At 37.9% G+C, this 24,741-nt stretch overlaps 1 protein-coding gene across 14 annotated transcripts in view; it reads left to right on the top strand.

Annotated features, from left to right (window-relative positions):
* Positions 1-24,741, top strand: part of DMD (dystrophin) — a 2,616,526-nt gene that overhangs the window by 1,906,309 nt on the left and 685,476 nt on the right. For all 14 annotated transcript variants that reach the window (XM_063804906.1, XM_063804905.1, XM_063804907.1 and 11 more), the window contains one exon: positions 7,320-7,428. In XM_063804906.1, the coding sequence (XP_063660976.1) occupies positions 7,320-7,428 (109 nt within the window). The remainder of the gene's footprint in view (positions 1-7,319; positions 7,429-24,741) is intronic.

Below are 24,741 nucleotides of genomic sequence, written 5' to 3'. Positions count from 1 at the left end.
CTGTAGTAAATATCTTCTTGTTGGACTAATCCTTTTATCATTATACAATGTCTTTCTTTATCTTTTATTTACTGTTATTGCTTTAAAGCCCATTTTGTCTGATATAAGAATAGCTACTCCTGCTTGCTTTTGGTTCCCATTTGCATGGAGTATCTTTTTCCGTCCTTTTACCACAAGTGATATTTTGATACAAGCATATAATATATAACGATCAAATCAGAGTGATTGCAGTATCTATCACCTTAAATATTTATCCATTTTAAATTTTAAAAGGAAAGCTATATTCAGAAATCACTTTTTCTTGTAACTAATTCCTGTTCTTCATAAAGCAGAAATTTCATAGTTTGATATAGTTGTCTTAACATTTAATGAATATTTTCAAGCAAAGTGTATACAATGGAGAATAATGCTCAGCTGCAAAAGTCACTTATAATAAATCTAATTTTTCCATTTACAAAAAAAAGTATTCCCAAAGTTTATCCATTTTGGTAGTACACGAATTCACTCTGTTGAGTTTGGAGCTCTTGTGCGGAAAACCTTGGACCTGCAATTTAGTTAGCATATTCAAAGTTTTAAAATTATGGAGATGTAGTCAAGAATAGGACTTGATAACTATTATCCCACTGATATGCTATTTAAATAAGTTGGGATTTAAGTACTTATTTGATTTCCTTAAATTTGCTTATAGATGATTAACATGTATTGCAAATTGTTACCTTTTACAGATTTTTATTGAGCACTGCTTAAATTTTATTATATGATGAACACCTGACTAGTTGCTACAGCCAAACATTTTTTGTTATGCAAATGAATTTTACAGCTTAATTGGAATGATGAGAGAATTGAAAATATGGGCAAATGCCAGAGAAGTGAAAAGCAAAATGAAGCAAAACAAAAAAGAACTTGTATAATATATAAATAATCCATTTCAACTCTACAGTACACCAAACTCTTGAAAAAGTAGCAAGATTGTTTTTGTGAACAGCCAAATCAAAAACTGTAGTCATTTCATAAGTATTTGCTAATAATTATAAAAGATTGGAAATTATACAGTTCTGAGCTTATTGAACCTTTGACCCATTGCAGTGTCCTCAGACATTTGTGATACATTGGTAGTGCCATTTAATTTTAAAAATCCACCTCTACATGAGAGATTATAGTAACCCCTCATTTACCTATCTGGAAATAAGAGTGGGAAAGATAATATTTGAGTAAATGGACAGACTATTTAGAGTTTATGTATTAATAAAAGAGAAATTGCATGTACAAACATGTTATTTTCTAGGTAACTAAAACCTAGTCCTTTAATAAAGCACTGAAAAAATTTTTATTGTAACTATTTTAATGAAAACTTTTCTTGAATATCTTCTGTTTTGCCTCATTAAGCAGCGCATAATATCTAACCAACAAATTTATAGTGCTTTATAGTTCACAGCGTTTTTACCATATAAAATATCTCGTTTAGTTTCTCCAACAAAGCTATGAGTTAGGTGGTATTATTATATCCATGTTTCAAGGATGATAAATCTTAGTGACCCATCTCATTTTCCAAGGATCACACAACCAGTAGTATTGAATTAGGAACGAAACCTAAGACTTCTGATTCTAAATCACAATGTAAATTAACTTTTCTTAATTTTCAGGGGTGTCGTTATCACATCAATTTTTGCTCTGTTTAGTGATACAGTGTTATATGAGGAACATGAAATTCAAAGCACCCTTTCTTCAGTTGAGACCCAGTTGAAGTGGTTAATTTGCTTTTAGAAGCTAGACTGTAAGATAAATACATACCTTTAAATATTAAAGCTAACTCAAATCACTGAGATACTTACACCATGAGAAGAGAGTGGAACCTAAGTCAACTGGTAGAAACAGCAAACTTTGATCTCTCTTTATCCACTCATTCTGAGGGGCAATATGCTTACTGAGTGGAAAGATGGGCATACCCCCAGCAGTATTTAAATCAATCCCTAATCTATCACTATCTCTCCTTTTCTCTCTCTCTCAGCACATATAGGTGATTTCCTATAAATTAAATGGTGTAGGATGAGATTTCACCACATGTTGAAAGGTCATTTCATTGATAAATGACTAAGATTACCACATTTCTCAGTTTTAAGTTTTTCATGTTCATTGTCTCCTATTGCTACTTTCTGTTATCAGAATGATTACTTCTCATTGCTTTTAGTATTCTGTCTTTGTAGGGTTACAGAAACTTCACAGGGAAACCAGAAGATCAAATTTATTACTCACTAGTCTCTTACAATATTTAATTTTTAGTGTTTAGGTTCTGATGTCAGGACAGAAAAATATCTTCCGTGAGTGATGACTTCCAAGGGTGGTTTTCCTGACTACTCAGAGGCATTATTTCTTGTTTGCTTTTGGGTTCAAGACTGATTTTTAATAAATAAAAAAGTTACATTTATTGATATGCTAGTAAATATTTACATCATGCATTCTGGATAAAAACATTGAAAGCCTTGATTTGACTTGATGTCAGACACAATAGACATAATCTCAAGAGCACTGATGATAGTTAAATTAGGAAGTGATGAATTCTTACTATATATTATCTTTTGTTCTTAGCACAGTTTATTTTATATTTATAAAATTTAATTTATATTAATGGTTATGTTTAATAACCAATTAGCAAAATTACTGAAATGTGACAATAATATCTCTATTCCTGTTTCTTTCCTGCTTTATCCTTTTAAAATATATTATTTATAAGTATATTTTAAATTTATAAAAGCTACATTGTGCTATAAATCTTGTTTCTTAGCTTTTCTAACATTCATAATTGTGTTTTAAAGATCCATCCATGGCCGGGCGCAGTGGCTCATGCCTGCAATCCCAGCACATTGGGAGGCCAAGATGGGCAGATCACCTGAAGTCAGGAGTTCAAGGCAGCCTGGCCAACATGGTGAAATACAAAATACAAAAATTATCCGGGTGTGGTGGTGCGAGCCTGTAATCCCAGCTACCGGGAGGCTGAGGCAGGAGAATCACTTGAACCCAGGAGGCAAAGGTTGCAGTGAGCCAAGATCTCACCACTGCATTCCAGCCAGGGCAACAACAGTGAAACTCCATCTAAAGAAAAAAAAAGAAAAAAATCCATCCACATTGCTCTACATATACCCTTATCCATTTCTTTCACATACACACCCATGTTGGCCTCAATTCCCCACAATGCAGCAACAAACTTTCTTGTACTTCCTTATGACCTTAAGAATGTGAGAGAAACTTCTCCAGTATACACTGGTGAGGGAATATGATCAGCAGGGTTTTTTGTTTGTTTTTCTGTGTTTTGCTTTTTAACTTATGCCCACCTTTCTGTTGGCAGTCAGCAGCCACATCTGAAGTTATAGCTCTCTGATTTAGACAAGGCTTATTCTTCCCTTTGTTACGACCTAGTCCCTATAGGGACCTGAATTTGTGACCCTAGTCTATGAGATTACTTTTTAAATACAGTTTGGTTCAGGATTTATAAAAGCCTAATAAGGCTGGGTGTGGTGGCTCACACCTGTAATTCCAGCGCTTTGGGAGGCTGGGATGGGCAGATCACTCGAGTCCAGGAGTTTGAGACCAGCCTGGGCAACATGGCAAAACCCCATCTCTACATAAAAATGTATGTACTCAGTAGTACTACTCAGTAGTAGTACTCAGTAGTACTACTCAGTAGTACTACTCAGTAGTAGTAATGAGTAGCTACTCAGGAGGCTGAGGTGGGAGGATTGCCTAGGAAGTCGAGGCTGCAGTGAGCCGAGATCTTGCCACTGCTCTCCCGCCTGGGTGACAGAGTGAGACCCTGTCTCAAAAGAAAAAATAAGCCTAATAAAATGATTGCACACCTGGAAACTACATAGGCTCCTTCAAGTCCCATATATATATAAAGTCATCCATGGTATGTAGTTCACATTGAAGTCAAGTTGGGGGAAAAGAAACTTATTTATCTCTTTCTCTTTTCCTTTATTCAAGTAGCAATTTTCATTTAATTTTATTCAATTCAGAAATATTTACTGAACTCCTCTTATTAGGAAGCACTAGACTGGATATAAAGAAAACATCGTACAAGGCATAGAGGACTCAGTCCTGCCTTGCAAAGGGCACATAGTCTGACTGGAAAGACACACGCTGACAGGGTAGACTGTGTTAGGAATAATGCTCAAAATCCTAAGGACATTGAACACTCGAACAAAGGATTCTTAGCAAAGCAATTTTACTTCTGCACAGAGGGGTGCCTCCTTGGCCAGTTGCCATGAGAGCACACCTGAACAAAGGGGCATGAGAGCCTTTATTCCTGACGCAAGTCCTGCCCCTGTACCCTTTCCCCCCATTGGCCGGGGTTGGGTCGTACAATCTAAACTAATCCCAGTTGGCTAAACATTTGATTTTTTTAGATAGGGTGGGCACGTAAAATCAAGTGGAGAGGAAGGGGAAGGGGCGTCTGTAATGAGCTAGAAAGTTAATCCTCTTTCCAAATAAGGAAATCAATGTGAGCTGGTACTGATAACGCTTGGTACTGAGGTGTGCCTGGGCATCTAACAAAGGTAAAAAGGAAAAAGGAGAAAAATCAGGGGGTACTATGAATTAAAGAATAAAAGATTGATCAGATTATTTGAAGAGAAACCTCATCATATCCCACAACTGGAAGAAACAATTTGATGGCAAGTTTCTCTTCGTCGTTTACCAGCTCAAAATCTCAACTATCAAAGGCAAGAAAGACACACACACACACACACACACACACACCCCTCTACCTTTTTCTGTATGGCCAAAGCCTTCAGTCCAGCTGACCACTTCCCACTCCAATTATCGTGTTAGCCTCCCAACTTGTATCTCTGCACCCTTCTGCTAAAGCCTCCACAATGCAAAACACGAATCGTATCATATGGCTCTTCTTCTCTAAACACTTCCATCTACTCTGTGGTTTTAGAAGAGAATGTAATAATCCCACATTACAAGGTCTTAATAAATTGCATTCTTGCAGCTCTGTATCATTACTTATAAACACTGTAGTCTAGATAGCCAGGACACACTGCATTTCTTTTTTAAGGCTCGATACCTCTTGCCATTTTGCACGTGGTTTTCCTTCTGTCTGAAATGCCCTTTTTCCACCTGGCGCTTGAATGGCCCCTTCTGAAAACTTCCTAGTCATCTTTCAAAATAAATTCAAATGTTAGCTTTTGTGGGTAACCTATTGACCTCTCCAGGCTGAGTTAAGCTGTTCCCCCGAGGTGTCTTGTTGAAATCATTATTTTTTCCTAAAATCTCTGTTCTAATTTACTTACATGTCTGTGAATGCTTAGAGGTTACGAACTTCAGTTTTGTAAGCTTAGTAACTGGCACAAAGTCTGGCACAGAGTAGCACCTGAACAATTATTTTTCTGGAATAAATAAAGTAATGGTTTCATTGAAATGATTCGCATTAAATTAATGATTAGCATTAAACTACAACGTGTATATAAAACATTCCAGTTAGGTTGGGTTCATTCCATTCCTATTTAAAGAGTTTGTAGTTTCTGGCTCTTTTCCAACTCTGATTCTTCAGACTAGAAATGCAATTTCTGCTAATGTATTTATTTTAACCAAACCCGACATCAATCAAGTTATTTGTATTCCTCATAAGGTAAGCATAGGAATTTACAGTGATACAAAAACGCAGCTATTATCTCTTATAGGCACTGGTAAAGCTTTTGTGACTAGTGCTACTTTACTGGTAAGGTATTGCTGCTTGTAATGAACTAAATATTTCAGTGGCTTAACACAATAGGAGTTCTTTTCTTGCTCACATGACAACCCAGCGTATGTTTTCCTAGTCAAGCAGCTTTCTTACATATGTTATTGCAGAAACCTGGGTCCTGTTCATCTTCTTCCTCTGCCTGCCATTCCCTTGGTAGCTTTTCTCTGCTAGGGTTTCGCAAGAGAATGAAATCCTATTGAAAATGATCTGAGGGTCTATTATGTTCTCAAGAATGGTACATATCTAGTCTATGATAAATGCTCAGGTAACTGATTAGGTATAATAGATATCTTAGGATTTTGTCATGAACAATCAGCATCAACACCACCTGGAAAATTGTTAAAAATGCAAATTATTGGGCTCCACCCAGTATCTACTAAATCCAGAACTCTGGGGCTACCATGCAGCAATCAGCAAGGTCTCCAGGTGATTCTGTTGATCCTAAAGTATGAGAACAACTGCCCTAGGGCATTAGGACTTAATTCTCTCCTCAGTAAGTTGTAAAGATTTGCCGTAGGACCTAAGAGTCTTCTGCTTCCAGCAATAGAAAGGAAAAAAAATGTGGAAACCTCACTAAATTTTTCAAAGCCTCAGCCCCAAACTGACAAACAACACTTCTGCTCACATTCTGCTGGCTATAACTTATCGTATAGCTAGCTGCCCAGTGAAGTGGAACCAGCTCAGGACGGCCTACTGTTATATTGCCAGGCATTTTTTGAGCCACTTGATGTTATCTTCTTGGTAATTTTAATTTAACCGTGGTAGGAATATTTACACCACAGAAATTGGCAAACAGTAAAAACAAGGTGTTTTTAAACACCCTGAGATCAGAGATCCAGTTGATATACATCTACCAGCACACCACTGGCCATATACAGGCTTGCCTTATGCCACGGGGAGCTCTGCAGCTGAAGTAGCCCTTCAAACTTGTCCTGCTTTGAGCCAAATTAGGCCTCTATACCTTCACCTTCATCAGTCACTGAATGAGGGCTGCCTGGGGAAAGGCATGAACTTGGACAAGGCAGCTCTCTGCAGCTCAGGCAGTCCCTGAAGGGACTGACAGTTGAAGAATGTCTACTGACATCATTTCCATCATCTAGAACAAGAGTCTTTCTTTGAAGGGGGCTCTGAGTAGCATATTCCCGTGTCCACTGCAGCCCCTCCCTTTAAGAGAGTCTGATATAATTGACTGGGGGTGAGCCAGTACATTAGGATTTTTCTAAAGTTATCTGGATAATTTTAGTATGCAACCACAATAGATACTCTTCAAGAATTAAGCTAGTTGCTGAGAGGGAACTGTTTTTTGTTGGTTTGTTTTCACTGTTTGCACTCTACTTCCTTTAAATAAAATTATGCCTGGAGAAAGAGTTTTTGTATGGAGCAATTGATAAGTATTTGTAGGGTGGTTGGCTAAAATAATTATAATTCCTTTAAAAGAAATTCTACCCACTAAAGTTAATTTAGAAGTAAAATATAATAGAAATCCAATAATATATTCACCAAATGGATTAAGATGTTCATGAAGTATCTTCAGAGTGTTAATTGAATAAGTAATGTGTATGCTTTTCTATTAAAGAGGAAGTTAGAAGATCTGAGCTCTGAGTGGAAGGCGGTAAACCGTTTACTTCAAGAGCTGAGAGCAAAGCAGCCTGACCTAGCTCCTGGACTGACCACTATTGGAGCCTGTAAGTATACTGGATCCCATTCTCTTTGGCTCTAGCTATTTGTTCAAAAGTGCAACTATGAAGTGATGACTGGGTGAGAGAGAAAATTTGTTTCAATTCTAAAGATACAGATAAACCTTTGTGTTATTGACTATGCAAAAAGTCTTAGAGTACATTCCTTGGAAATTGACTCTGATTCAAAGTGTTGCATGACAACGGGATATGGGGAGTGTTCTCTGGAGATACACCCACAAGGAAGAGAAGAGCACAAGGGAGACTGTGGGAGAGTCTGAAATGTGATTTGTCTGCAACAGAGGCCTAAGCCAGTCTCGCAGGAGCCCTACATCTGGGCTGGCTGTGCAGAGCTGTCCTGAATTGCAGGCAGTGGGCCTGGCCCTTGTATTCCTGATCCAGCCAGCCATTGGCCATGGGCTGGCTGCTGCCTGAGAGTGGAAGGACAACTTGGACAAGTTTTCTGAGGCCGAAGGCAATTCTTAGTAAGGAACACCATTAACAACCAATATTCCTAGCATCCAGGGATGTGTGCATTGTTCCTGAAGAGGGCCAAATATGTCTACAAAAATCACAGAAACCACAGAAACACACACAGTCCTACTAGCACCTCTCCCTGTCCCATTTGCAAACAATTTAAGAGCTCTCCCATTTTTAGTTCAAGAAAAAGAAAAATGGATTGTGAGGACCACAAGCTGACTTGGGGGAGGAATATTTCCTCATTTAGCTGTAGTTTTAACTTTTGTTTTCACTGCATATTTTCAGTCTATTTTATTTTCTTTCCTATTCAGTTGTTGATAGAAGGTATTCATAAATTCTCATGGCAATGTTAATGCTGGCTTTGACTCTCAGGGGAAAGAAGCCAGAAAACTTCTTTGCTGTACCATTCCATAATTAGGCAGAACTAAAAACATCTTTGGGTGTTGTTTTTTGTTTTTGTTTTTGTTTTTTTTGCCTTGTCTGCTTTTCAAAGATCAAATGATTGAAGCATTAAAGCATGGTGACTGGTTCTTCAGGTAAAGTTGATTTTTATTTTATGTCAAGTAGAAAAATACTGAACTGGAAGAGTCACAGCTGGGGTAGCACAATCATAATTCATTAGAAGGCATGAAATAGTGCTTGGATTAAAAGAAGCCCTACATTCTGGGGACAGTGCATCTCATGTGCCCTCTGGGGTTTCTCGGCAGTCATCAGAGTTAGATTTAACGACTTTGGAGACTTGAAAAAGATATGCAAGCATTATGTTTTTTTTTTTTTTTTTTTTTGTCAATCTGGGACACTAAAATTGCTGTATCAGGGTTCTACTCAACTATGTCAGGTTTATTTGTTTTTATGAGCTGTAATTTTTGGTTCCCTCAGCGCATATGCATAGTTTGTTCCTATGTTATCATTTATTGGTGTCTGTTTTCTGGCTGTCTCTGGTATGTTCAGCCTCAGACTCTGTAACTCTATGAAGAGATTATGTTCCAATGATGTTTTATAAGTTTGTTAAACTCTGAACTTATGAGTTTATGTCCCATATAAGCCACGTTACACATGGTAGGAAGGCTCCAAAACCAGGGCGCCGAAATCCATTTAACGTGTAACTTACCTAAATGTAACAATGTTTATAAGAAAAATACATTGGAAGTTCCAGTTTTGATTTCCAGCAACATATATAATTCATCCACTTTATTTATTAACTTCCATGTGTTGAGCATCATACTGGTGCTGCGAGTACAGCATAGAATAAGATAAAAGTCTCTCCTTTCATAAAACATATATTGTAATTGAAAGAGAAAGACAATAAACTAATGAAGAAAATATATACTGTCTCAATAATTCTAAGTGCTGTAGAGTGTAGTCTACAGATTGATGTCAATGGGTATTTGTTAGACACACAGAATCTGAGGCCCCTATCCTAGACCCACGGAATCACAATCTGCATTTTAATAGAATCCCCAGGTGAATCCTGTGCACACTGACATTTGAGAAACACCATTACAGAGAACAACTAAGCAGGGAGATGGGATGAGGGTATTATTGTCTATAGTGTGGTCAGGGAAGCTTGTCTATTAAGAGAACATCAGAAAACTGATGTAAGTGAGGAAGTGAGCCTGGTGTATTTCTGGGAAAATTATTCCAGGCAGGGAGAGAAAAGACTGAGCAACGATACTGAAGTAGGAACAAGATGACGGAATATTAAGGAGATCAGTGAGACTAGAGGAGTGGGTCAGGGGAAGTGTGATGGAAGCCTTGAGAGATATTCATCTTTCATAGCACTGCCCTACTTCCTTCTCCCCAACATGAGGGTCTCATCACCCCCCACCACTCTTGTCTTCTCCTATGCCCTCCACATTGCTGCTAGTATGGAGAGTCTGGGAATGCCCTCAGCTCAAAGCTGTTGGTGATAGCTGGCAGAGTTGTGGTAGTAGCTAAAAAAGAATTAAGGGAAAGAGGAATTTTCTCAAAAGCAGGTGCTTTTCATCCTCTTTAGCAAACCGAAACAGATCTGAGCATTAAGTCAAGATGTTAAATACACAAATGTTGAATGAAAAAAAAAAAACAACAGGTAGTCATTTAAATTCAGAGCTGCTTTTATTAAAATAAGATTTTCTTTTTTCTTTACTGTGGTGGTTCAAATATCAGAATAAAGAATTGTTTCTATTCCCGACTTCCTGACTTGCAGGAAGTTAATCAGAAATAAATGCAATATAAAAAAAGAAAATCTAATTTGTATTATGCTTCTTGTATATGTTTATTATTTCATGTACTATATTACAATGTAATAGAATTTATAATTCATTATAGCAAATTGTTTCCATTGCATTCCTACTATTAAATATGTAGAAGCTACACATATACTTGTAGCTTTAACATATATGTCTTTATCCTCAAAATAACTGCAAAGAACATATAGTTATAGATAATTTTTAAAGATTAAGGAGCCTGAGGTTTAGAGGGGAGATAGCTAGATTAAGGCCACACAGCTAGAAAGCAAGCAAGCAAGGGTTTCAGTCCACATGTCAAGCTCCAAAGCCTGTGTTTTGTTTTGTTGCTGTGCTTTACACTATCTCTCTGTCCAAGAACCTAATGGAAAATTACAGATACGGATGCAGCTGGCCAGCAGTTAATATAATTTAACTCAATCTTAAATTTATCTGGAGTAAAAGTGATACAAGTTTCCGTGTTTTTTCTTTTCTTTCTTTCTTTTTTCTGTGTGTGTGTGTGTGTGTGTGTGTGTGTGTGTGTGTGTGTGTGACAGAATCTTGCTCTGTTGCCCAGGCTGGAGTGCAGTGGTGCGATCTCGGTTTACTACAACCTCTGCCTTTCAGGTTCAAGCGATTCTCCTGCCTCAGCCTCCCAAGTAGCTGGGATACAGGTGCGCACCACCATGCCCTGCTAATTTTTGTAGTTTTAGTAAAGACGGGGTTGCTCCATGTTGATCAGGCTGGTCTTAAACTCCTGACCTCAAGTGATCCGCCTGCCTCAGCCTCTCAAAGTGCTGGGATTACAGGCATGAGCCACCTTGACTGGCCTGTTTCTGTGTTTTTTCTACTTAAGAAGTAGAAAAAATTGGTTCACTCTATTTGAATTTCTTAGAACCATAGAAATCCAAACTTGGAATAATTATTGCAATTATTATCTAGTTGTGTATTCTTCTTTTATAGATGTAGAAGCTGAGGCCTAAAGTTGCTTGTTTTGTTTTATGAACACTAAACCAAACTACCTTGTGGCTGCTTACTTAAATTATAAATTATAATGGGGTGGCCTTGCCTGAGCTGTATAAATTGTTTTAATTATCAGGACAAATCAACATACTGGAAAAAAAAAGCAAAACTTGCAATTGTTGTTGCTTAGACACCTGTCCATATCAGTTTCTATTGTTGCATAAAAGCACCCCAAAACTTAACAGTTCAAAACGAGTGATTTATTGCTCATAATTCTGTGTGTCTGAAGTTTGCTCTGTGATTAGCTGGATAGTTATTCTGATGGTCTTGCTTGGTGTTACTTATGTGGATGCAGTTATCTAGCAAGTGAACAGGAGCTAGATGGTCTAAAATGCACTCTCTCAGATACCTGACAGCTGGCTGTTGGTTGCAGAACCTTGATTCTTCATAAGGCCACTCATCATCCTGTAGGCTAGATTAGGCTTCATTACATGGTATTCTCAGAGCAGTGTTCCAAGAGAGGGCGGGTGGAAGCTACAAGACCTTCTGATGCCTAGGCTTTGAAACGTGTAGATTACTTCTGCTAAGTTCTATTGGTCAAAGCACCTCAAAAGATCAGCCCAGATTCAAGAGATGAGGAAATTACTTCATCTCTTGAAAGGAGGAGATGCCACATCGCATATCAAAGGGGTATGCATATTGGGGATAGAAGGTTTTATTGTCACCATATTTATACACAAATCACTACATTGGGGAAAAGGAGGGAAACTGGAGATCAAAAGTGTTGCTCTTAATCCAATGCTCTATTTCAGTGATTCTCAAAAATTACCATGCGTTAGAACCACCCAGTTCTTCGCAAAGTATAGATTACTGGGCTTCAACCCCAGAGTTTCTGATTTACTAGCTCTGGGGTGAGACCTGCATCTCTCTCTCTCTCTCTCTTTTTTTTTTTTTTTTTGAGACTGAGTCTTGCTCTGTCACCCAGGCTGGAGTGCAGTGGTGCAATCTCGGCTCACAGCAACCTCTGCCTCCTGGGTTGAAGCAGTTCTCCTGCCTCAGCCTCCTGAGTAGCTAGGATTATAGGCACCCGCCGCCACGCCTGGCTAATTTTTGTAGTTTTAGTAGAGACAGGGTTTCACCATGTTGGTCAGGCTGGTCTCGAACTCCTGACCTCAGGTGATCCACCTGCCTCAGCCTCCCATAGTGCTGGGATTACAGGCGTGAGCCACTGTGCCCGGCCAAGACTTGCATCTCTGAAAAGTTCCTAGGTTATGCTGATGCTGGACTATGCTTTGAGAACTACTACCACGGACATACAGTGAGTGGGGAAGAATAAATTCATCCCTTCTGCTGTGTGCAGCAAGGAGTGGGATTCCAATGAGATCCAGTGCGGTGAATGCTAAAGGGAAATCCATCTTATTTTAGCACCTCTACTCCCCATCTCCCCACCCCAAGGATGTTATAGCTTAGAAGTTCAAGGAGATGGACAGCACACTAAACCAGGCAGTATTTGCCCTGCAGAGCTGTTCAATGTTCCTGGATGAGACCTCTGAGAAGAAAAGCCATAAGTTCCTCTAGAGACTTTCACAGTCATTTGGGTAGACAGGACTTTGCATGGGTCTGAACGCTTGCATGGCAGATGGAGGCAAAGAGCCAGCAAATCTGGTTGTAAATGTCATTGTGAATCCTTTCTTATCCACAAGCTGCTGGGCCTGAGAACATTAATGTTCTACAATACCCGATTTAGCATTTTTGAAAGAAATTGCATATAGACATGCTTAATGTGAAGACTCCAAATCAGGATATTTGATTCAAATGTCTCTTGGTAATAACTATGGAATGAATAACCCATTGTATATAGACATATAGAAGAGCCAGTTAATAGAGTTTTCTAGTTGATTAAACACTGGTAAAATCATCTCTTCCTGTAATTAAGTTTGGAGAGAGCAAGTCTCAAGTGTAATTAGGAAAGCACAGTATTGGAGGTCAAGAAGCCTAAATTCTGATATCTCAGTTGTGCTACCAACTATATAAGGGATCAACAGACTGTTTCTGCAAAGGACCAATACTAGATATTTTCTGCTTTATGGGTCATGTGGTCAACTCTGTCATTGTATACTAAAAGCCACAGACAATACCTAAATAAAGGGACATGGCTGTGCTCCAATGACACTTTATTTACAGAAACGAGGCAGGTAACATAGATTTGACCCTTAGTGGGCTACCCATTTCTCCTTAGCACTCAGCCTTCCTATAAACCATGAAGCTTCTAACTACATGTACCTGTGAGTCTTCCTGAGTCCTTTCTCTGCCTGTAGGAGTAGCTCTCCCACTTGCAGAGCAGGCTGGAAGCTGGGGAGGAGATTATCTCTGGAATAGCACTTAACCAATGGACAAAAGCTGGGGGATAAATGTGTTGGTCTTCATAGTTTTCATACTGCTATGAAGAAATACCCGAGACTGGATAATTTATACAGGAAAAAGAAGTTTAATGGACTCACAGTTCCACATGGCTGGAGAGGCCTCACAATCATGGCAGAAGGCGAAGGAAGAGCAGAGGAACTTCTTACATGACAGCAGGCAAGAGAGCATGTGCAGGGGAACTGCTCTTTATAAAACCATCAGATCTCATGAGACTTATTCACTATCAGGAGAACAGCACAGGAAAACCCCACCCCCATGATTCAGTTACCTCCCACATGGTCCCTCCCACAACACGTGGGGATTATTGGAGTTACAATTCAAGATGAGATTTGGATGAGAACACAGCCAAACCATATCAATAAATATCCCACCTTCTTCTCCCCTTGGGTAGTACACCTCCAATGCATGTTCCACACTAAAAATCTCCAGTGAATTGGGCAGTTGACCACAATGATAAGCATACTTATTAGCATGCCTCGTATAGGCTTCCTTCCCATGTATAGGCTTCCTTCCCATTTTGGCAGAATCTGGACCCAACCCCACATCTCCTGAGTTTGATTTCAGTCCTCTTCAGTATTCTCATATATCTCAACTTTGTTCCCTGCTGAGATACAACTGACAGATATATATATCTTCAGCTCTACAGCTCTATCTTCTCCTCTACCATGGCTTTCTGGGATCAGCTCCCAATTGAATTATTTGTATTTAAATCCTTGTCTCAGGGTCTACTTCTGAGCAAACCTAAATTAATACAAGTCTTAGAATTAGTGCCACAGTTATACCTTTTGAGTAAGTTATGTTGCAATTCCCATTTTATAGATGAGATAACCAAGGGTCAGAAAGGTTAAATAATTTGTCCAAGGTTACAGAGCTAGTCAGTGACAGAGTGGGTATTCAAAAATAAGTCTCTATGATTCCAGAGCTTATGCTATTAATCAGTACACCATATATCAAGCAGTGATTTAGTTATCTTCATTTGAATTTTTTGAAGTCTCTATTTAAATTGAATATCAAATCCTCACATATAAGGTTATTTATACATTTTAATTTGTTTTATTTATTTATTTTTGCTTAACATTTTTTTAAATTTTTTTTTATTATACTTTAAGTTTTAGGGTACATGTGCACAATGTGCAGGTCTGTTACATATGTATACATGTGCCATGTTGGTGTGCTGCACCCATTAACTCGTCATTTAACATTAGGTATATCTCCTAATGCTATCCCTCCCCCCTCCCCCTACCCCACAACAGGCCCCGGTGTGTGATGTTCCCCTTCCTGTGACCATGTGTTCTCATTGTTCAATTCCCACCTGTGAGTGAGAATATGCGGTGTTTGGTTTTTTGTCCTTGCGATAGTTGCTGAGAATGATGGTTTCCAGCTTCATCCATATCCCTACAAAGGACATGAACTCATCATTTTTTATGGCTGCATAGTATTCCATGGTGATTTATACATTTTAATTTGAACTTCACTCACCTCTACAAAGTTAAATAAAGCATTCCATTTCCATTTCAATAATACTTTAAATATCTAGGCAGTTAAAACATGAGGTTACTTGGCACTTAAATGTACTCTTGTCATACTACTTTTGTTGGCTTAAATTGCAAAAAAAAAAATGGTTAATTTATTGTGACAATACCCTACATTTATCTGCAGTGATCATATTTTTCTGTGAAAATGGCCTTCGTTTATCTGCAGCAAAGGAAAAAGAGGATGGCAGTTAGTTCTTGCATTCTTATTCCTCTCTTGGGTCCTGATCCTTCTCATTAATAGAAACATGGCAGGGGAGGGGTGTATAACACACACCCTTTCCTGTTTTGGTTATGTTTCCACTGTTGATTCTGCTTCAGGTGAACCTTTAGGATTAGACAAATAAATTTCAGTGAGGCCAAATCTTTTTCTTCCTCGTTAACAGATGATTTCTCTGCTAAAAACGCTTACGACATGGCTATACTATTGCCGTTTTTATAGCTACAGGCTCTAAACCTTGAAAACTTCCTCAAAGTCTAATACGTCAGGAGCAAGCTTTTGTACAAAAAATGTGAAGACCCTTAATCAGTTCCAATAACAAAATAAATCCATTTTAAACCCTATCCCAAGATACTTCAAGGCCTTGGAGCAGCTGGAGAGACTCCTTAACTCTTGACATTAATTAATTAATTTAAAAATTCATATTTGTATGTATCAGTGAGGTAAGAGTGCTTGAAATATAATGAGATGTGTCACACTGTAGAAAGGGGAGTGACAACAGAAAGCCCTGGCTGGTGAGGCTCCAGCACTGCTCACACTCATCAGAAGGAAGTCTTTCTATGAAGGCAGTAGGGGGTCCCTGGTCCCAGGCCAGGTTCTTCAACAATGCTCACTGGTTAACAGGAAAGGCACTACAGTGGCATCATTGTTAACATCCAAGACAGTGATAGAATGTGAAACTTCTACTGTTTAGTATTTAGTATTCACCATTTAGATGTTAATTATCCATTTTGTGATGAAGTTCCCTTTCTTCTCCCTCTCTTAACCTTTTGGTAGTTTTATTGCATGCTTACCATTTCCAGTTAGGGTTGTGCTTTGGGGTCTGAACTGATGAAGGAAGAGAAGCTCTAGTTCATCATTTCTAGAAAAAAGAGAAGGCTAACATCAATTCTGATGATTAGAGATTTTTTGATTACCTATGTCCTGCATTTTAACAGAAATAAAATGTTAATTACAGTAAACTTACTTTAACCTTCTTATGCTATTTAACACTCTTCAAGAAAGGACTTCTGCTTGAAATCACTACAGAGTATACCATAATCTTGACTGTCATACTCTGACCAAGAAACCAGAACTATTTAGGCATATTTATGAGAGTAAGTACCCTACCGCTCAAAATGGAAGGCTTCAACATGTATTCCTAATATTTCCTAAAACTTCACTGAATAGTTTTAAAATTGAATATAACTTTACCTTCAGAGAAACAAGATTTCAAAAGGAAATTGTAGCAGTTTTGTACTTCAATTGTCGATTTTAAGATTGTGGTCTGAAAAGTATTTGAACAGTCATTCATTCTTTTCCACTATCTCAGGAAAGGCTCTCATTCTATTAGAAGCAATCTTAGAAGCGTAACTGCCAACTCTCTTCTTAAAAAGTGAAGAGCAGATGGAGTTCTACCAATCTGCTATACTTGACAGTTTTTCAACTACCTAACCTAAGTTCCAGTTACTGTCTAAATTATTTTTATTCGAATAGGAAAAGTACATTTATGCTTACTGTACATTTCGACAGTGTTCATTCTTTGAGGTCTGTTATTTAATCTCCTTCCCACTTTTCTTTTCTATCTTAAATCAGATGAGTCCCCATGGTCTGGCAACAAAAAAGCTGTTTCTCAAATTTTTAACATCTCTGTGGCCCTCCTCCTACCCTTCCAAGTGTTTTCCATACTATTTTTCTGTTGTGGGCTTCAGAATTGGATGCTGTTCCATAATTACTGGTCTACCCATGACTCAGTCACATCATAAAGTCTATATATACCCTTTTCCTACGTTTACATGCCAAATACCAGGTGTGTCTAGCTTTAATTCAATGACTAGCATATGGTAGGTATTGCACTAATATTTTTTGGTCAAGTGAACAAGTACATATATTTTACAGATAGATCAAATACATCAACCTTCCCATGTAATAATAATAATACCAAGAAGATTAAATGATTGCATGCTTGACCAGCTGTTTAGTGGCAGAATCTGGACCCAACCCCACATCTCCTGAGTTTAATTTCAGTGCTCTTCAGCATTCTTATATATCTCAACTTTGTTCCCTGCTGAGACACAGCTGACAGATATATATATATATATCTTCACAATCTCAGTAGTAAGCCCTATTTTTTTAAGATTACAGTGCTGATCAAAGAGGGATATATTCTATGGCATTGATGCAAATCTTCCAGGCCAGATATAACCCCTATCGCCTTAAACCCTCATTCTTGACTGTGTCTTGAAATCAAATTTGAGAACCTCTGCTTTACATGCTACCTTCCTCTTAAAATTCATAAGGTTTATTCCTTCTCTCATCTTCAGTATTTTTATGAAAATATGTTTTACTCTTATTTCCAAAGTGCTTGCCAGCCCATGCTGAGTTCATTAGACAAACAATCTAGGTATCCTAATATTTAGGTAAAATTGCTAGCAACACTAACTATACCAGTACCCACTTAAATTACAATATAAACCTACAATAGGAAAAAAAAGTCAAAATTATACTACTTTCAATTCCTACTTCTGGAATAATTATCACACCTTCAAAAAAACTCATAATTGTTCTCCGATATTAAAAACCAGGAACTAAATTACATCACTATATATATAGCTATATAGACATATAACTGTATATAGTTTATATATATATATTACATGTCACTATATATGGTTATATATACAGATAGCTATATCTATATAGTTTTTATATAGGAAACTATATATATAAACTCATATATATTTATATATAAACTCATATATATTTATATATAAACTCATATATATTTATATATAAACTCATATATATATAAGAGATTTTATATGTATATATGAGAGACAATATTGAAATAAAACAAACTAGCCAATCTCCAATGTCCCTTCATTTTCCCAGGACTCTTCTTTATTCTCAAAGAAATGTATGAATACACAATATAAATAAATGTTCTATAATGTTCATTATGGATTATAATAGTTTTCTTGTCATACTGAAGTGAATGGGAATTGTTTCTTTGATTATTAGCATACTTTTCATAACTATGTGATTTGGTGATAGGCACTTTTGCTTACTAAGTTCAGCATGATCAAAACAGAACTCGTATTATTTTTATTGCTGATTCTTATTTCTTTAAGGTAAAATATGCCCTTTTCCTTTGAACCTGCACACTGTTTAACAAATAAGCACATAACTCGGGATTGAATTGTATACTTCGATTTGAGCTTTTTTTTCAAGGTCAGGACCCAGTTTCACAAGAAGTTTTATTTTTTCCAATACAACTGACATCCACTCCCACCAGCTGAAAGACAAACTTGTCTAATAAAGCTTTCAGATTCAATTTGCTGCCTGCATACAGCTTGAGGAATCTCTGGAGGTCACTCACAGCATGTGTTGCAACCCCAACAGGGAGAAGTAATGAAAAGATTCTAGTTAAAAAGCTGACACTGCCCCTTCCAACCTCTTTGAATGTGAATATAATAAGCCAGTTTATAGACGCAAATCTCTATGATTCTGGGGATTTCCATCTTGATCTCTGACTCCAAGGAACATTTGAATGCATGGATTTGTATCCATTATCTGGGTGAATAAATGCTTCATATTGAAAAAAGGGGTGCTTTAACAACAAAAGTCTGATGTAAATCAGGCAAAACAACATTGTCACTTCATGTTTAACTCTCCTGGAGGGTCTCTAAGGTCTCACAGTTTGGTTCTATTCCAGTAATATATAGGCCTATCATAGCCATTTTCAAAAATAATACCTGCTTTCATTTCGATTATTCCCCCTAGCTTTTGCATTGACCCGAACATACCTAATATTTATCTTAGAGCTAACATGCATTAATGCCTTGCTCTGTACCAGGCATTTTGCCAAGTATTCTTTGTGCATTTTTCTGTTTAATCTTACGGCAGCCTTATGAAATAGGTACTACATTATTATTATTTTTCACCATGAGAGGAAATGAAAGCCTAGAGAGAATGGTTATCCAAAGACACCCAGCTACTAAGTGGGCACAGCATGGCCTTGAACCTGAGTCTTTATAAAGTTCATGCCTGTCTTTTACCTTTATGTTAAACATACTGAATCTTGGTCATGCAGTCTATGAATAAAGACTCCATATACTCTAGGACCAATTCTACCATATTGTGCATGCTTTTGTACATATTTTCCAAATGAAATTAAACAACAATACTCTCTCTTCCCCTTTCTTTTCTGTTTTGCATGACATCTAAATCTTTTATTAAATCTCCGTGGGTGGAATTGGGCCTTAAGTAGTAGTACCTTTGAAGCTTAATACTATAACCTCAGAGTTATGGAAGTGGTTTCAATATGAAGAAATATATAGGTTCTTTTCTTTTCTTTTCTTTTCTTTTTTTGGCTCCTCTAGAATAGAAGGCAATCAGGAGAGAAAAAGACATTAAGATGATAGGCTTGATTCTCCCACAGTGTTACTACTTAGCTTTATTTATTCTCCCACGTCTGTAACTGTCAATTCAAGGTCAAAAAGCTGGTACAGCAGCAGAATTACAAAAAGTAGACCTGGAAAATCTATAGGGTACCATAGTCCAGCACCCTGCTGCAAGTCAAAATCAATTAAATAAATATATTTAAACAGCACTTCATTTAATCTTAAGGGCACCACAACTCCCTTGGAAAATTCTTTTTTGTGTTCAGACCTGATTCTCTGAAAGTATTTTCTAGTGTTTTCTTTGTTCGATGGCTGTGGTGAATAAGTGGACCCAATTGCCTACAGCATGAAATCCTAGAAATGAATATGGGCTGGAACTTGAATCAATCACACAAACCAGAAACATAGAGTTCATCACCTCTTCTGGAAAGCGTCCCCTTCGGCCCTCAAAAGGGTAGAGTTTCCTCCAATATATGTTCATACTTCCCTTTGCCTCCCATCATCTGCAATTTCAACCAGTCTGTTGCTCTCGCCCTTTTTAGGCTTCACATACTGGATTTCTTCTTAGGAGCTCACTTGAAAAAAGGGTTGTATGCTTTAAAAATACTAAAAGTCACTGGACTAGATGATAATGAAATTTCTGTAAAATAAAAAGGGAGTTAACAGAGATGTTACCACTTATCATAATGGATATTGTTGACCTTTCCTCTAGCCAGTGTCCCACTTAAGCATGCTTCTTGGCTGGAATTTATTTTTCTCATCTGGATAAATCTGAAGCATTATAGTAAAACCCAGTGTGAGCAAGGCCATGGATGCAAGTGGATTGAGATGAATGAGTGGATAGACCTGCGTGGGCAGAAATAATGAGGTCAGCAATAAGCCATACCAAGGGATGCACACTCAAGGAATAAATTGGGGGTAGCAGAATAACTAAACAAATGATACGTTTGATCAGACTGTCACATGAATATCAACTAAAACAAGTTATGACTGTAGTTAGTGAACCCTAGAGTGAAGAAAACAAAATATTGAAATCCATCTGATCAAAAAATAATAAAATTGTTTACATGTATATATTATCTAAAATTTCCCTTAAGAATGAAGATTATAAATTCCCGCAGTTGAGGAAACTGAATAAGAGGAGAATCAGGACAGAATCTTTTCTCTTCGTATTCCTAGTCCATTTTTCTTCTAACTACAGTAGTGAGAACAAGAATTTATTCACCAAATCATAATACATTGCAGTTAGGGGATGCCATTTGAATCTTGGAAGACACGATTTGAGGCAAATAAAAAATCCATATTTATAAAGTCAATTATTGGTTTATATAATTTACTGTTTCAGCGGGAGGTATAGGTTAGTAATGTAAGTCACTTCAAGAAGGTTTTGGTCGAAGTTTTGCCAATTTTTTCTGTAAAAAGCCAGATAGTAAATATTTTGGGTTTTACAAGCCAGAAGATCTTTGTTGAAGTTACTCAACTCTGCTAATGAGGTGCAAAGCAGCCATAGGCAGTTTGTAAATGCATAAGCGTGGCTGTGTTCCAATAAAAGTGTGTTTGCAAGGACAGGCAGTTGGTTGGATTTGGCCCACAAGCCATAGTTCACTGACCCCTGTTTTAGATAAATACTAGTCAATAGATTCCTTGTAGCTAATAAAGGGAATATAGATTGTTTAATGTGTATCTTCTTAAGGCTTCCTCCAGGGGAAAAAATATTTCTTATCAGCAGTGTTATTAATGCTTACTCAGAACAAAGAATACCATTTACTTAGCATAGAATGGACATTTATAAAGCCACTCATGGAAAGAATAAAGAGATGTGAAATACCTGGTACAACTCTTAAGAGTGTTCCACTATCATTTGAAAAAATGATGAGTAGTAGTTATATAAAAGGACTCGAGCCTAAAACATTTGTTCTCACTTTGGATAACGTTTTCCTATCTCAGCATCAAAAAATACAAAGAAAGGGGATAACTAGGTGTTAGATTTTCTAAATTCTTATGACTATAAGTCCCATATATTTAGATATTGAAGTACCCTTAAATATACCTAAGTAGAAGTAATAATTTCGATATTATGGGAAACCTAATTACTGCTCATAGTTCTCGAGATTAAAATGTTATACACCACATCTGAGCTTTCTTTGAAACTTGAAATGGCATACTTGTACAAAGGTAGAGTGGTATCCCAAAGTAGTGTCATAGATTAGCAGAAAAGAGCTATGATAATGCCACTTCAACTGACTATCATTTAAATAATGAATTAGTTAGGAAGAGTTAAATTATATAGTTACAGGCAGTAGGAGATGTCACCATCAGGGGGATAAGAAGCCATTTTCCAGTACACTATTTGACTTAACTGGTGCAGTTCCTTCTTTAACTGTAGGTTACTCATTTGTATCCTTAATTTATCAATATACTAATCTGACAAATAATTTATTAAGGATTACTGTGTGCCCTCCTGTGTGTTAGATTCTAGGGATACAATATGGATCAAGATAAGCATGATTCCTAGACTCCTAGAAAGTAAGAAAACTAAATAACTATATGTGACAAATACTAGGGAAGAATCAGGAAGAATCACCTAACCCAGTCTGGAGTATTGCAACAGAGCGATGTCAGAGGAAACATTCTGGAAAAAAAAAAAAAAAGGAAATTTGAAGATGAGACTTGAAGGATAAGTAGGTATACCTAGGCAAACAAGTAGGGGAGAGTGTTCCAGGCAAGAGAAACAAGTAACAGTTGGAGGCAAAATGGAGCCTAGCACTTTTTAAAAATATCAGTATGGCTGAAGCACTGAGTTGGGGTTGGGAATGGGTGAGGAGTGATGTGTCAGGGAGGACATTCCAGATGACGCTGGAAATGCATGCATGTTCGCAAACTGCATTTTAAGACATGTTAGAGAAATCAAACACATTTTATTTGAAGGGTAACTGAGAGCCACTGAAGCATTGTATAGAGACTAGTGACATGAGCATATCTGGGTTTTAGAGGGATTACTCTGGCTGAAGAATAGGTAACTGATTGGATAAGAGCAACTTTGGAGGCTATTCCAGTGGTTCAGGTGATAGATAATAATGACCTAAACTAAAGAAGTAATAAAGGGAATGGAGACAAAGTAGACAGATTCAAGTGATACTTGGCACGTGGAAACAACAGGCCCTGGTAACTGATTGGACATAAAATGGAGAGATACAGAGAACGCGAATAGAACACCCAGGCATTTGGCTTGATAAACCGAGTAGACCGTGGTAGAAATTACTAAACTGTGGAGTATTTTAGGGTTCAGGGGAACTGTGGGTTCAATTTTAGACGTCTAGTTTTGCAAGGCCACTGAGGTAACTGAGCATATGAGTCAGGAGAGAAGTTTAGGCTAAAAATATGGATGCCAGAGTTAACCAGCGTTATGGTAAAACAAAGCTGAAGTCTCGAGGGCAAGAACACCTAAACATCTAGGCTGGAGAAGGCAGCAGGTAAAAAGTAAAAGGAGAGGCCAGGCATGGTGGCTCACGCCTGTAATCCCAACACTTTGGGGGGCCGAGGTGAGTGGATCACCTGAGGTCGGGAGTTTGAGACCAGCCTGACCAACATGGAGAAACCATGTCTCTACTAAAAATACAAAATTAGCCAGGCATGGTGGTGCATGCCTGTAATCCCAGCTACTCGGGAGGCTGAGGCAGGAGAATTGCTTGAACCCAGGAGGTGGAGGTTGCGGTGAGCCAAGATTGTGCCATTGCACTCCAGCCTGGGCAACAAGAGTGAAACTCCGTCTCAAAAAATAAAAAGAAAGAAAGAGAGAGAGAGAGAGAAACAGAGAGAGAGAGAGAGAGAGAGAGAAACAGAGAAAGAGAGAGAGCAAGAGAAAGAAAGGAAGGAAGGGGGGGGAGGGAGGGAGGGAGGGAAAGAAAAGAGAAGGAGAAAAATTCAGGAGAATGGTTACTTTCGGGGAGATGGAGGCGATTGTGCTGTGGGGAACACAAGGGTGGGGTCAAGGTATTAGCAGTATTCTATTTCTTGATTGGGGTTGTATTTACATAAAGTGTTGCTTTATAATTATTCTTCACACTTTATGTATATGTTCTATGTAATCATCTATAGATAAGACAGATTTCACTGTAAAAGAAAATAAAAGCTTCCAAAAGATTATCATCACAATTGTAACAGATTCCCCTGGTGCCTGGAGTCACACGCCATTTTCCTGCACTGCAGTTGCAGCTGCAGTGGACAGCCCTGTGTGAGTTCAGACTTGCCTTTAGCTGACAGCATCCCATGTCAAGGGAATGGCTCCCATTTTTCTACTTTCTATCTAAGGGACTTCTCTGACATCCCAGGAGCCCACAGATTTTGTGAGCTTTCTCACCCTTGAAGTTTTAGTGAGTGAGCAACCTTCAACCAATGGAGATGGGAGCCCATGGATATATTTTTAACCACTATTCCTTCCAGGGGCAAGGGGAATTCTCTGTGATTCTCAGGAACATAACAAAAGTTCTGTCAAAATACAGTCCCCATGGTCCATAAGCATTACCTTGATGATAATACATTTGATTGGCATTTCCTCCCCCTCTGTCTCACTCTTTTGGTTTTTCATTCTTGCTTCCTAGGGATCAGCTTCCAAATAAGCTATCTGTACCCAAGTCCTCATCCAGGCCCTGTTTTCAGGGGACCCAAAGACAACAATAAGAAAAATGGAACTGAAAGAGGAGAAGACTTTAAGGCATGAAAAAAGTTCCTCTGTATTCCATACTGCATATTTAACTGCCTACTCAACAGTTCCACTTAGATGTCTCAAAAATAATCTCATGATCTTTTACTGCCATGAAATGCATGACCTTCCCCTGATATATTCCTTTCTTCAGGTTTTGTAGCACCACTTAGCTATCCAGTAACAAAATCCTGGGGGTCATTCTTAAAACCTTCCCACCTTACCCCTGCTGGACATCCACCACTAAGTTCAGTTGATTTTTTTGCTCCTAAATATTTCTTGGTTCAGCTTTCATTTTTAGATTTATCCTGCATACCCCTGCACAATCTCATCATCTCTTTCCTGGACTGTTACAGTAGTCTTATATTAGGATGATCATAGTCTTGATTTGCCTGGAGAAAACATGCTTTAT

Source organism: Pan troglodytes, chromosome X (assembly GCF_028858775.2).
Source record: "Pan troglodytes isolate AG18354 chromosome X, NHGRI_mPanTro3-v2.0_pri, whole genome shotgun sequence".
NCBI classification, from domain to species: domain Eukaryota; kingdom Metazoa; phylum Chordata; class Mammalia; order Primates; family Hominidae; genus Pan; species Pan troglodytes.
This window is presented reverse-complemented; position numbering and strand designations above follow the sequence as displayed.